This window comes from Vulpes lagopus, chromosome 8, assembly GCF_018345385.1.
Source record: "Vulpes lagopus strain Blue_001 chromosome 8, ASM1834538v1, whole genome shotgun sequence".
NCBI classification, from domain to species: Eukaryota; Metazoa; Chordata; class Mammalia; order Carnivora; family Canidae; genus Vulpes; species Vulpes lagopus.
This window is the reverse complement of record NC_054831.1, coordinates 33,938,881-33,952,754: the sequence shown is the minus strand read 5'-3', so window position 1 is coordinate 33,952,754 and position 13,874 is coordinate 33,938,881. Positions and strand designations below refer to the sequence as shown.

The 13,874-nt window shown below is 36.0% G+C and overlaps 1 protein-coding gene across 3 annotated transcripts in view; it reads left to right on the top strand.

Annotated features, from left to right (window-relative positions):
* The window catches only part of XPO4 (exportin 4), a 119,806-nt gene that overhangs the window by 44,200 nt on the left and 61,732 nt on the right, over positions 1-13,874 (top strand). For all 3 annotated transcript variants that reach the window (XM_041768317.1, XM_041768316.1, XM_041768318.1), the window contains 2 exons: positions 2,621-2,737; positions 3,471-3,624. In XM_041768317.1, the coding sequence (XP_041624251.1) occupies positions 2,621-2,737; positions 3,471-3,624 (271 nt within the window). The remainder of the gene's footprint in view (positions 1-2,620; positions 2,738-3,470; positions 3,625-13,874) is intronic.

Genomic DNA, 13,874 nt, shown 5'->3' with positions numbered 1-13,874 from the left:
ATTATCATGTGTTAAGAATGTACTTTGCTTTATGGGTGAATTTTACTTCAATAATGTGAAAGTTTGCTGTTTTGGAGAGGTAATCCCTATTGCTGCTCATGAAGCCATCCCATCTTCCTAGGCTCCTTGTTTGTGTGATGAAGTTTGGAGTTAAAGGAGACTTTTATTTCTAAAAATTCTTTTTGGGGCACCTGGGTGGCTCAGTCGGTTAAGCATCTGACTCTTGGTCTCAGGGTGGTGAGTTCAGGCTTCCCATGGGGCTCCACGCTGGATGTGGCGCCTTCTTAAGGAAGGATTTTTATCTTTTCTTTTTTTTTTTTTATCTTGATTCAAACACATGCATGTATTCTTAGGAAATGTTTATTTCACATAAAAATAAAGCTTCATTGTGAGTACATGTTTCATTAATTAGAGTTGTGTTATTGAAAATTTGAATGTGCTCATAGTTTTAAAATACGCCATTTTGTGTTGAATAGAGGTTGACACTAATAGTTTGTGGGAATTTGTAAATTACTTTTGTAAAACTATTACAGATAATAGTTTATTTGTAAGAATGATTAATTTGTGTTTAGTGAGAGCTTCTCAGTTCATAATATTCTATTCACTGAAGTCTTATTTAGAAAGGATGTAAGAGGAGCCAAGGTTAAAAGACATAAAATATGGTATGCTATAAAATGTTTCCAGAATAAGAGGATCTTGTAATATATTGTGTTAGATCTCTGTGTGTTTTTTGCTTTGAATTTTATTAATTTGAATTTAATAGCTACTTTCCCCACTAAAGCTTAGATATGTTAAAAACTCTGTTCATAGTTGGTCCCAGGATTATTTAAATGTATCTGTGAGGTTTTGATTGTTGGATCATTAATCACCATTTTAAAAGAAAGCTATTTTTTAAACTATGATTTTCTTAACTTAAAAAAAATGAAGGGATTCTACTAGTGAGTTATTAAGATCCTGTTAATGTATACAATGAGGTGAGTATGCAACAGACTATTTTCTCTGTAAGAGGTTTCTCTTTAGTGCTTGGTTTCTCAGTCTAGGTTTCTTCCTCCATGTGGTTGGGATCATGCAAAGGTAGTTAAACTTGTACAATGATTTGGGGAAGGGGGGACATTTTTATATTAAAAGAAATGTATATTTTAAAGTAAAACTACAAAAGGTGAGTGTGTGTTTGAGAGTGTGCATGCGTGCATGTGTGTGTTTAAACTAAACCAGGCATATTAAAAGTACTTTTACCATTGATGAAGGCAGCTTGATCTATACCCCCAGATTCCTGAAGGAACTGGCATATATTCTCTATTGTTAGGGTTTCCTGGTATGGCAAAGTGTAAGAAACAGCTTGAATGTATGCGCTGGTGTACCACCCATAAATATTGATTATACAGCCATGCTTATTTTAATTGAGATTAGGAGGCAAATAATTTAATTCTTTTTTTTACAATTTTTAGAGGAAAGTTTCAGGCATATGCAAATATAGACATATAGTATATTGGCCATCCTTCAGCTTCAGCAAATATTAACTCATGCCATTCTTTGGGAATTTAATTTTATGTATATTTGCTAAGATTTGCCAAGATAAGCATCTGTAAGGTCAAGGTACTAACATCAGAAGCATTTCTGAACAAAGATGTTGCAGTTGGTGGGTGGGTATGACTGTGCTCAGCTGTTGTATAAGCTTGCATAAATAGTATCATCTTGACTTTAATCTTTCCGTTGTTTAGAGGTAGTGTGCATATTTCTGTTTAACCCCTGGAAACTTGCCAAAATAATTTGTATCCTCTCCATCCTTGGCACCTTGACTCTAGTCTGTGAGTAAAAGCAGTAAGCTGATGTTAGGAGCCTGTTGGATAGAGCCATTAAGAAGGAAAATCTTCATTTTCAATTTAAAAAACTTTGGAGAATTACCTGGTTGATGTTTTGGATGCTATAAATTCCGTTTTCACTTTTCATCTGCTTGGAAATACACTTTATAAACCTGAGAACATAGAGCCAGACAAACCTGTATTCAAATCTCAGCTGGCCTTAAATACATACATACATACTTACTTACTTACTTTATTTATTTATTTATAAATATTTTATTTATTTATAAGAGAGAAAAAGACAGGCAGAGGGAGAAGCAGGCTCCATGCAGGGAGCCTGACGTGGGACTCGATCCCGGGTTTCCAGGATCAGGCCCTGGACTTAAAGCAGCGCTGAACCGCTGAGCCACCCGGGCTGCCCTACTTACCCTCTTTAAATCTCACTTGTAAAAAAAAAAAAAAAACTCGTTAAAATGTAAAATGGGGATATGGATTGTCGTATGAAGTAAATGAAATAATACATTCAACATTATCTTGAAATGTCATTTGCACTCTATGTTTGAGTAGGTATGTGTCCTGAGTTTAAGTCTTAGATGGATTTGTATCACTGAAATTGAGGAAGTACTATTTATAATTACTAGGCTACTTAGAAGAGCCAGTCTTTACTTTGTCATATCTAGTTTTCTGACTGGTAGTTATAAGATCTAAAGATATAATGAAAGATCTGAAGATAGAAAATGTCCTTTGAACAAATACTGTATTGAAGCGAAGCACTGGAAAAAAATGCCTTATAGTTTTTTCTTATCAAATAATTACAGCAAACTCTGGCCTGTTCCATTCTAACTGCACTATTGAGTGAATTCTCAAGTTCAAGTAAAACTAGCAACATTGGACTCAGTATGGAATTCCATGGTAACTGCAAAAGAGTTTTTCAGGTATTGATATTTTTATGTTTTATTAGATTGTTTACTTTTTATACAATCTATTTCTAATGGAGTGAGAACATTTATTTTATCTAGTTGAATGATGGCCTGTACTTGAAGAGTTGTATTGTGATTTCATAGCATTTAGTAAAAATTAAAAGATAGCATAGGATGAAGATTTGGTGAACATAGTTGACAATTTTAGATTTCTTGTTTAATTCTAGTCTTTAAACAAAAAGGAAATACCCCTCCAAAGATCCTTAGATTATTTATTTGTTCTTATTGCATTTAGATGTAACTAATTCAATTGGTGGGATTTAGCTGGCCCTTAAAATAGGCCTGGCAGAGAGCCAACGAGGGCCATGTATTTAAAATGTTATTGCAGATGGTGTGGGCTCTTTGTCTCATATGTATTGTTTGGCTCTGAAGTAAAGTTATGTGAAGGCATTGGCTTAAATCCGAGGGCTCTGTGCAAAAGCAACTGACCCCTCCAGCTTTGTAGTAGTTGTAAAGACTCAACTTCTTTGTGGAGTAGAATTTATATTACAGTAGGTGTATTCATTCAAACCAGTGTCACTTGAAAGCATACTGCAATATAAATTATGAGCAGGCCTAAAAATGGAAAATGTTCTTAAAGAGGTAGTGTTTTCTATTGAAAATTTTAAGGTTTTTGTTTCATTTTATAGTTCTTAAATGGGAATACATTTTGAATATGCTTTTGATTAATATGTGTGATTTATTATAGGAAGAAGACCTTCGTCAGATCTTCATGTTAACAGTTGAAGTTCTTCAGGAGTTCAGCAGGCGGGAAAACCTCAATGCTCAGATGTCTTCGGTATTTCAGCGTTACCTTGCACTCGCCAATCAAGTCTTGAGCTGGAACTTTCTTCCTCCAAATTATATCCTTTTGACAACCAAATAGTTTATTTGTGGTAATTTTCATAGATGACTTAATTCTGGCTAAAAATACTTTATCTCTGTAGGTTTGTAAAGCATGTTGAAAGAAAATATAAGTTTTTTTAGAAATGAAATTTAATTTTTTTCGTTTTAGAATACACAATTCAATGGACTAACAAGATTTAAAATTTCATTACAACTTTGCAGAAGAGAGTCGAATAAATGGAAACATTTAGTAGATAATGGGGCTATTGCTGACTAATAGTAGTGTTCCTAGGAAGGAAAAGGAAGAAGGTGGGAAGTGAATTTTTGTCAGGAAACGAAATCATTTTCTCCAAGTAACATGTGATTACATTGGATTTTTTGGCTGACTTTCCATAAGACTAATTTGGCATTCTCTAATTTGATCTTTGTGGATGAAGATACTGTTCAAGTATGCATAGTAAGGTAGTATGTTTATTCTTTGAAGACCTTTTTTAATATAAAAATGTAAAACTTTTATTTCTAGCTAATTATGAGTAATACAAAATAAGTTATTTATTTATTTATTTTTAAGATTTTATTTATTTATTCATAGACATAGAGGCAGATACACAGGCAGAGGGAGAAGCAGGCTCCATGCCTGAAGCGGGACTCAGTCCCGGGACTCTAGGATCACGCCCTGGGGCAAAGGCAGGCGCTGAACCGCTGAGCCACCCAGGAATTCCAAAATAAGTTTAAATGGGTTAAATTATAGGTACATATATCTACTTTTTAAAAAATCAGTTATTAAAGTTGAAAAATTTGTATTTTTTACTCTAAGGTTTATGATTTTTTTTAGAGATTTTATTTATTTATTCATGAGAGACACACAGAGAGAGGTAGAGACACAGGCTGAGGGAGAAGCAGGCTCCCTGTGGGGAACCTGATGTGGGACTTCATCCCAGGACTCCAGGATCATGACCTGAGCTGAAGGCAGATGCTCAACCGCTGAGCCACCCAGGCGTCCCTCAGGTTTATGATTTGCTTTTCTAGAACATTTGCTGCTTATTCATAGGTTGAAAGCTATACTATCTAGAGTCTCTTCATTTTTATCATAGTTGAATCAGACAAATCTAGGTTCAATTCTTAGCTGATGTTAGGCAAATTAACATCACCGAGTCTCAGTTTTTCCAAATATAAAATGGGAATATGGATTGTTGAATGAATTAAATTTAGTAATACATTTAAAAACTTAGGAGTGGGGCAGCCTGAGTGCCTCAGTGGTTTAGCGCCACCTTCGGCCCAGGGCATGATCCTGGAGGCCTGGGATCAAGCTCCATGTCAGGGTCCCTGCATGGAGCCTGCTTCTCCCTCTGACTCTCTCTCTCTCTGTCTCTCTCTCTCTCTGTCTCTCATGAATAAATAAATAAAATATTTTAAAAAATAAAAATAAAAACTTAGGAGTTAGCTGCTATTTTTTGAGCTTCTAACAGTTTATTTGAATAAAAAAGCTCATCAGCCACCTGTGTCACATTCTTTTTTCTTGATCTAATTATAGAGGAAATTTAATATAAACCTGTTGTACATGTCTTTAATCAGTCTTTTCTTGGGGGCCTGGGTATGGGGAGCTAGGGAATCTATTTAGGAGAAAAAAGACAGATGACAAGCAAATAGAAAATACATGTTCAGCCATATCAGAGATTTAGGATGAGACTCATCTTTATTCCAACAGAGCCAAGAGTTGCTGCATTCACATACTAGAAATTACCTACTATTTTTAGCTGGTAAAATTGTGGGATTTTAAAGGGGCTGAGTGGGATGAGGTACAACTCTTCTATTTTCAATGTAATATATTCATGTAGTAGAAAACTGAAGTTCTGTATAGGGCATTTAGTCTGACTCAGATCTTAACTTCTCCAGTTTTCTTCCCCAAGGCAATCATGGTGAGCTGTTGCTCTGTGGGGCAGCAGGGATGTTAATCACTTTTCCGCTTTTATCCTTGCTCTCTAATCATCTTTCTACTAGTTATTAATTTTATATCTTCAGTATGTTTTTTTTGTTGTTGTTAAAAGGCACATATTTTCTTAGGTTTGCTTTTTAAAGAATTTTCCCTTTGAGTGTTGTAATATGATTTTTGCTCCAGTTTTTGTTAGTAAAAAAGATGTTGAAAAACTTTGAGACAGATTTAAAAAGTAACAGGCCATATGGAGCTATCAAAACATTAATTATATATGTAGGGAAAATCAACAAAAGTTACACTGCATATATTGGAGCCAATTTTAAATCTCTGTTTTAGGGGAAAATGTAGTTGGCTGAAGAGTGGCTGTTTCTTAAAGGGAAACAGTGCTGTGGGAGTTTGGAAACAAAGTTTGTTTAAAGATACATACACATAAAATATTTTCATAATGTATTTAGGTAAAGCTTTGCAAAACATGTCATCTGAAAATAAGCACAGCTACAGTGTTCCCAAAAGAAATAATTCCTTGTTTAAGCAAAAATAGATCTTGATGTTGACCTTTGGATATTCTACTTGATGAATAGAGAGATGAATTGGTTAGAGATGAATTCATATCTAACCGTAGATGTTTGCCTAGTAGCCATTTGTTGGCTATCTGAACTCCAGTCCAGTATTGCTTCCTTTAAGTATAGGAGAAAAGGCATGACAATGGAGTTAAATTAAGCTATATTAGGAACACCTGGGTGGCTTAGTGGTTGAGCGTCTACCTTTGACTCAGGTTGTGATCCCAAGGTCCTGGGATCAAGTCCTGCATCAGGTTCCCCAGAGGGAGCCTGCTTCTCCCTCTGCCTTCTCTGTTTATCTCTTGTGAATAAATAAATAAAATCTTTTAAAAAAATTAAGCTGTATTTTCAGCAGTAATTAAGGTAATCAGTTTCAAAGAACCCAGTTCTGATATAATTTCTAATTTTGGCAATTTCTTGGTGATCTATTTAATCATTGGGGAGGGAATTGGATAATTACTTAGCTTTGTACCTTGAAGAGGGCCTATAAATCAAGTTTAACTTAGTTAATATAAAATGGTTGGCTTTTTATTTTTATTTTATTTTATTTTTTTAATTTTATTTATTTATTTATTGAAAGACACACAGAGAGAGGCAGAGACACAGGCAGAGGGAGAAGCAGGCTCCATGCTGACGTGGGACTTGATCCCGGGACTCCAGGATGACGCCCTTGGCGGAAGGCAGGCGCTAAACTGCTGGGCCACCCAGGTGTTCCCTGGTTGGCTTTTTAAAAAATGATTTATCTTTTAAGATAAATGAATAGCTAATAGACCTTGTAAAATGTGTATTTTGTATCAAATACATTTGATCATTTAGAATGGTATCGTGTTAAATGAGGCAGTCTTAAATTTTCACTGTCATTCCCTATTCATAATTTTTTATTATGTGCTTTCTCTTTTGCATCTTTTTATTTTGGTATAATTCCAAACATACAGAGATACTACAAGAGTAATTGACAGAATTGGTGTGTGCCCCAATATCAAGATTCACCAGTTGAAAATATTCTGTCCCTTTATTTCATTTTTCCTCTCTTTCTGTCTCTACGTACATATAATTTTCTCTTGTAAAGATATACCACATTTTTATTTATTGATCACTGACAGTTGGGTTAATTCAGCTTTTTGGTTACTATGAATAATGCTGCTTCTATGAACATTCATTATAAGTTCATGCTTGGACTTACATTTCATTTGTCTGATATATCCATGGAGTAGAATTGCTGGATCATATAGAAACTCTGTGTTTAATCTTTTGAGGAATTGCCAAGCTGTTTTCTAAACTAGCTGTACCATTTTACATTCTCACCAGCATTATATGAGGTTTCCAATTTCTCCACATCCTGGGCAACACTTGTTATCGGTCCGTTTATAGCCATCCTATTTCATATAAAGTGGTATCACATTGTGATTTTGATTTGCATTACTGTGATGGTTAATGTATTAAATATCTTCTTATGTGGTTGTGGGCCATTTGTGTGTCTTCTTCGGAAAAATGCTATTGAAATCTGTTGTCTATTTTTTTATTGGTTTATTTGTCTGTTTAAAATTGAGTTGTAATAGTTCCTTATGTATTCTAGATACAGGTCCCTTAACAGATAATATGATTTTCAAATATTTTCCTCCATTTCTGTGAGTTGTATTTTACTTTTTTTGATGTCCTTTGAAACAGAAAATTTGGATTTTGATGATGTCCAAGTTATTTATTTTTTCTTTTGTTGTCGTATCTCAGAAATCATTGCCTGATCCAAGATCATGAAGATTTGTATTTATGCCTGTGTCTTCTTCTAATACTGGCTTCTTATATTGAAGACTTTGATCCGTTTTGAATTAAGTTTTATGTGTGATGTGGGATAGTGATCAGGCTTAATTCTTTTATCCAGTTATCCCAACAGATAATTAACTATTGATCGGAAAGGCAGAAGGGACTGGGGGATTAGGAAGTACCTGAGATATGTCATGGTGTTGAGTGATAGCTATATCTGTTAATATGTAACTTAATTGCCCTAATTATCAATTTGGAATGCCAAAAGGATTGATAGGAGAAATTACCTGTGAGTAAATATGCATGCTCATCTTCCAAACTTATATATACATAAATATTTGTTGATAAAGGATAAGATTGTAGACCAAAATATATATGAGATTGCCTGGAAGGAAATTTTGTGTAGTTGGCTGCTGAAGTTTTTGGAAGTTTATTACAGAGAAGTGTATAAATTATGACTGAAAATATTACCGAGAAAGCCAATTGAGGCTAACTCAGCAGTGGAGCTAGAATGTGCAGAGAGGTATTAGTGAAAAGAATACACAGATTGAATATCTAGATATTTATTAATATTTAAGAGTCTTAGTGCTATCATATAATATTTTACAATTATCTTTAATGTACATACACAGTTTCACTGAAGAAAAAGAACTCTACAGCAATGGTTCTCAGTTGGAGTGATTTTGTATACTTGGGACATTTCGCAGTGGCTGGAGATATATTTGGTTATCACTATTAGGGGAGTGTTACTGTCAGCTGGTGGTTAGAGGCCAGGGGTACTGCTAGACATCCTAAAATGCACAGGACAGCTCCCACAAGAAGCAGTAGTTGTGCCCAAAATGTCAATAGTGATCCACACAAAAGCTTTTATGTGAATGTACTTAGCAGTATACTTTCTATAATAGGCAGAAAGTGGAAATGACCCAAGTAGCCATCAACTGATGAATGGATAAATGTGGTTTACCCACATTATAGACTGTTATTCATCAATAAAAAGGAATGCAGATACTGATACATGCAACAGCAGGAGTAAATCTTGGAAACATCATACATCCTAAGGGAAAGAAGTCATTCACAAAAGACCCACGTGTACAATTCCAGATAGGCAGATCTATGGAAACAGAAAGATTAGTGGTTACCGAGGGCTGGGATGGTTGGGATGGCTGGAAGAAAATAGGAAGTAATGGCTTAAGTGCATGGGGCTTCTTTTTGAGTGATGAAAACTTTCTATCATGGTGATGGTTGCCTAACTCTGAATATACTAAAAACCATTGAATTGTACTGTCAATGAGTAAATTGTGTAGTATGTGAATTAAGTCTCAAGGTTTTAAAAATATCAGTCATGCCAAGGGTTAGAAATCTTGCTGCACAGGTCAACTGCCTACTGTCAGTAGAATGTTGTAGAGAGAAATTAAGGGTAAGGATAAAGTTTTGGGAGATACTTCTCCTACTAGGTCATTGAAGTAAAGAGTGAGAAAGATCATTCAGAGAGGAGAGAAGATCAATAGTAGAATTTTTGAGTACAGCAATAGTAAGATCCAGGAAGAAGCAAAAGAGATTGAGCAGGGCAGTTCAGACAAGCAGAGGGAATGACCAGGCAAGGAGCCTGGGAAGCAAAGACAGATGACTGTTTCAAAAAAATAAAGGTAGTAGACATGCTCTATTACTGATAAGGAAGGTGGGGATTGGATAGAAGGCCACAAAAAGTCATGTGGAGGTCTGTTTGTGTGAGTGCTGGGTGCGTGGGGTATTGCACAAAAGCCATTTCAGTGATTGAATGGTGATAGGTAATTGAAGTAGAAAGTGTTGGTATTTCGTGGACCATGAACTATGAGAAATGGAGTGGCAGTTTGAGACAATTGAAAGTTTGGTTTGGTTTTATACTTTATACTTTGGGGAGGTGAACTTGTTTGTTGCCAAAGGGGAAGACTCAAAATTAGGGCAAGAACGTGTGATGTTACAGTGCTAGATAGACCAATGATATAGTTGCTTAGATAGCTCAGGATGCCGTTGAGGTAGTGAGGAGATTAGTAAGTTGTAGGAAGTATGGCATGCCTACTATCATGATCCAAGAGTCTTAGTATTTAAATGCTGGTTTGATCAGTTTTGTCCAGGTTTTTCAAAAGTAGAGGAGGAGCAAAGTAGTAGAAATCAACATCTGATGGGATTTTTAAATGTGTATAGGTAAATATATAAAGACATCGTGAGGCGTCTTCCTTGGTCCTTTTTTTTTTTAGTTTTTTTTTAGTTTTTCCCCAAATTGTTCTCTGTTTATACCTGATATCATACACTTTAAAAGATAAAAGAAAAGTCTGTCTGTAGAGTCATTAATCAGTGTATGAAGTAGATTATGCATTATCCTTCCAGGGATATTTCTGCTTTACAAAAAAAACATATCCAGGAGGAACCAGCAAGAATTTCTGACTTCAAGCCATTGGAAGGAAAGATTATGTTCGAGTAGTAGTCCCTGTAGTCCTAGGTCATCATGGATTGTGCTAAATTATGTATTACCTATACTGTAATATTTTGAAAAATATTTGGTGGTTGAACTTTTGAATTTGGTAGTTCTTATATATGTTTTGTTGCTTGTGATACCCTACTGTATGACTCAACAGTTATTATTCCCATTATACATCACACAGAACTACTATAGCTGGTAGGATCTTTGGCTATAGGAAAATGGTAACAGAACTGCTTTTCTGATGTCAACTTGCAGGTGGTTGGAGAGCAAACAAGGGAAGGCCCACTAAGTTGTTTGCTACTGTCTTGAGTAGGGCTGTGCAGTGTTGTTTTTCTAAGCCCACGGATTTTTCTCTTGCTACTTTATGTGGTTTAAATCCATGCAGGAGCAGGGAGGAATGTATTGAGCATTAGAAAAAAGTCTCTCCAAGAGGAAACAACTTCCATACTTTTTAACTCTCTTATCTCAATTGCTTAGTAATTTAAAGACACAGGCAACTTAAAAGTTGAACCTTACATGCCAGAAGCAGAATGCTTTGGTGCCCTTTTGGGCCAGTAAGTTATATATCATTTATGTAAGGTCTCTTGGGCAGGTCTGACTAAATTACTTTAAATATATATTTTAAAGATTTTATTTATTCATGAGAGACACAGAAAGACAGAGGCAGAGGGAGAAACAGGCTCCATGCAGGGAGCCCTATGTGAGGCTCAATCCCAGAACTCCAGGATTACACCCTGAGCTGAAGGCAGATGCTCAGTTGCTGAGCCACCCAGGTGTCCCTGACCAAATTGCTTTAAATGCAATATTGTTCACTAGACCATGATTTCCATTGAAATTATTTGTTTATAAAGAAATATATTCATTGAGTTCTGAATTCCATGAACCATGTAGGTTAACAGTTCAATAAATTCTTAGTGAATGCCACTACTTACAAGGTAGTCCTGGGCTGTACTCTGAAGCATAGAGTTTGAGATTGTATTATTTGCAAAATTATGTTAATGGGAAGATGCCCACTAAAGTACATTTTTCCCATGTGTTAGGTTTAAGTGAGTAGTGAATACTCAAGAAATTACAAGAGTTTTGATTTATTAATATCTAAAGTGAATTCTAGGAAGGCATTCACATTTTAATTTTGATGGCAGGATTTTTTTGTTCATATTAGAAAGCTGCGGTTTAGAGAGAGCATTAAGACCATATGGGTTTAATCTTTTTATCAGTTAAAGAGACTTTACTTTTGCCTTGGATAAAACTGTACTTCTTACCTTGGTCAGTTGTCTTTAGCAGATTTTGTCATTATTTGCACTGGGGAAAAGTGCGAATCCATTACCATTAAAACAAAGTTATTGTTCTCCTCACAGGCTGATATCATTGCCTAGGCAATTCTTGTGTGAGATCCCAGTGATTAGTATTAACATTGTGGTTCCACAGCTTAGCCTAATTTTTAACTTCCTTAAAGGAGGGAATGAAGCCTTTTCTCTCTCTTCACATCAGCTTTGGTTGACTAGCCTACCCCTACACTAGAGTAACCAACATACTGAAATGGAATACAAAAGAGAGCTTGATAGCCTGAAAGTTCTCTGCCCTACGACCAAAACATGTATCCACATCTAAATGTGTAGCATTGACTTGCATAAAAGTAATGTAAATGTAACTTAATTGGGATATACATCACTTACTGTAGTCTTTTGAATTTTTAATCTTAGATTCTCTGTTTTTTAATCCACAGTGTAGTAAATAGTCCTCATTATACATCAGGTTTCCTTCACAAAGAAGAAGGATGTGGGGAATTGTCCTATATGAAAGACTTTAATAAGATTTTACTCACATTTGTAAGTCATCTAAAATGTCTGCTTGGTATATTATGTCTTTTCATTAAAACAACTGTGTTCTTGGGATCCCTGGGTGGCTCAGCGGTTTAGTGCTTGCCTTACGGCCAGGGCGTGATCCTGGGGTCTGGGATCGAGTCCTACATCGGGCTCCCTGCATGGAGCCTGCTTCTCCCTCTGCTTGTGTCTCTGCCTCTCTCTCTCTCTCTGTCTCTCATGAATAAATAAAATCTTAAAAAAAAATAAAACAACTGTGTTCTTAATTGAGGATTCATATGAAGAAACTTGTATTTGGCATTGATAAGAAACATGTGAACACAGCATAAAGCTCAAGAAATATCATGTTTTGTTTTTTAAAGGCATTATGATCTATAATTCACAAACCATATAAGTTACACATTTATATTTATTTATAATTTATTATATTTATTTGTATATTTAAGAGAGAAAGAAAGCAAGCAAGCAAGTAAACATGCCAGGGGTAGAGGCTGTGGAGGGTTAGAGAGAGGGAGAAAAAAATGTCAAGCAGGCTCCATGCCTAGCATGGAGCCCTACTATTATGCAGGCTCCATCTCAGCGCTAGATCATGACCTGAGTTGGGATGAATAGTTGGATGCTTAACTGACTGAGCCACCCAGGCACCCCACAAGTAACACATTTAAAATGTACAATTAAATTTTTTCTTTAAAGTTTACTCAAGTTGTGCAACCATCACCAACATTGATTTTAGGGAATATTTATCATTCCAAAAAGAAACCGTTTAACATTCCCGCCTTGGCTACTCCGCCCCACCCCCCCACCCCCCCATCCCCATCTTTACCTCTTTTCAATAACAACTACTAATCTACTTTCTATCTCTAGATTTTTCTATTCTGGATGTTTTATTTAAATGGAATCATACAGGGGCAGCCTGGGTGGCTCAGCAGTTTAGCACCACCTCCGGCCCAGGCAGGACCGAGACCCCCGGATCGACTCCCATGTCAGGCTCCCTGCATGGAGCCTGCTTCTCCCTCTGCCTGTCTGCCTGTGTGTCTCTCTGTCTCTCTCTCTCTCTCTCTGTCTCTTATGAATAAATAAATAAAATCTTTTAAAAGAAATAAATAAATGGAATCATACAATATGTGGAGCTTTTGTCACTTTTATGTGGCATATTTTTGAACATATTTATTCATTTTGTAGACATATCAGTATTCCATTCCTTTTTGTGTTGCCAAGTAATATTCCATTCTGGATAATACCATGTTTTATTTTGCTGTTCATCTGCTGATCAGTTGATGGTCTTTTGAGTTCCTTTTTTTTTTTTTTTTTTAAGATTTTATTCATTTATTCATGAGAGACATAGGGAGAGAGGCAGAGACCTAGGCATGGGAAGAAGCAGGCACCCTCTGGGGAGCCCAGTGTGGGACTTGATCCCAGGACCCTGGGATCACGCCCTTAGCTGAAGGTAGATGCTCAACCACTGAGCCAACCAGATGTCCCAGTTCTTCCCGTTTTTTAATTTTTAATTTTATTTTTAAAATTTTATTATTCATGGGACACACACACAGAGGCAGAGATATAGGCAGAGGGAGAAGCAGGTTCCATTCAGGGAGCTCAATGGTGGGACTCAGTCCCAGTACCCTGGGATCACGCCCTGAACCAAAGGTAGACACTCAATCACTGAGCCACCCAGGTGCCCTTCTTTCCATTTTTTAAAAAACAAATTTCAATATAGAATAATCTG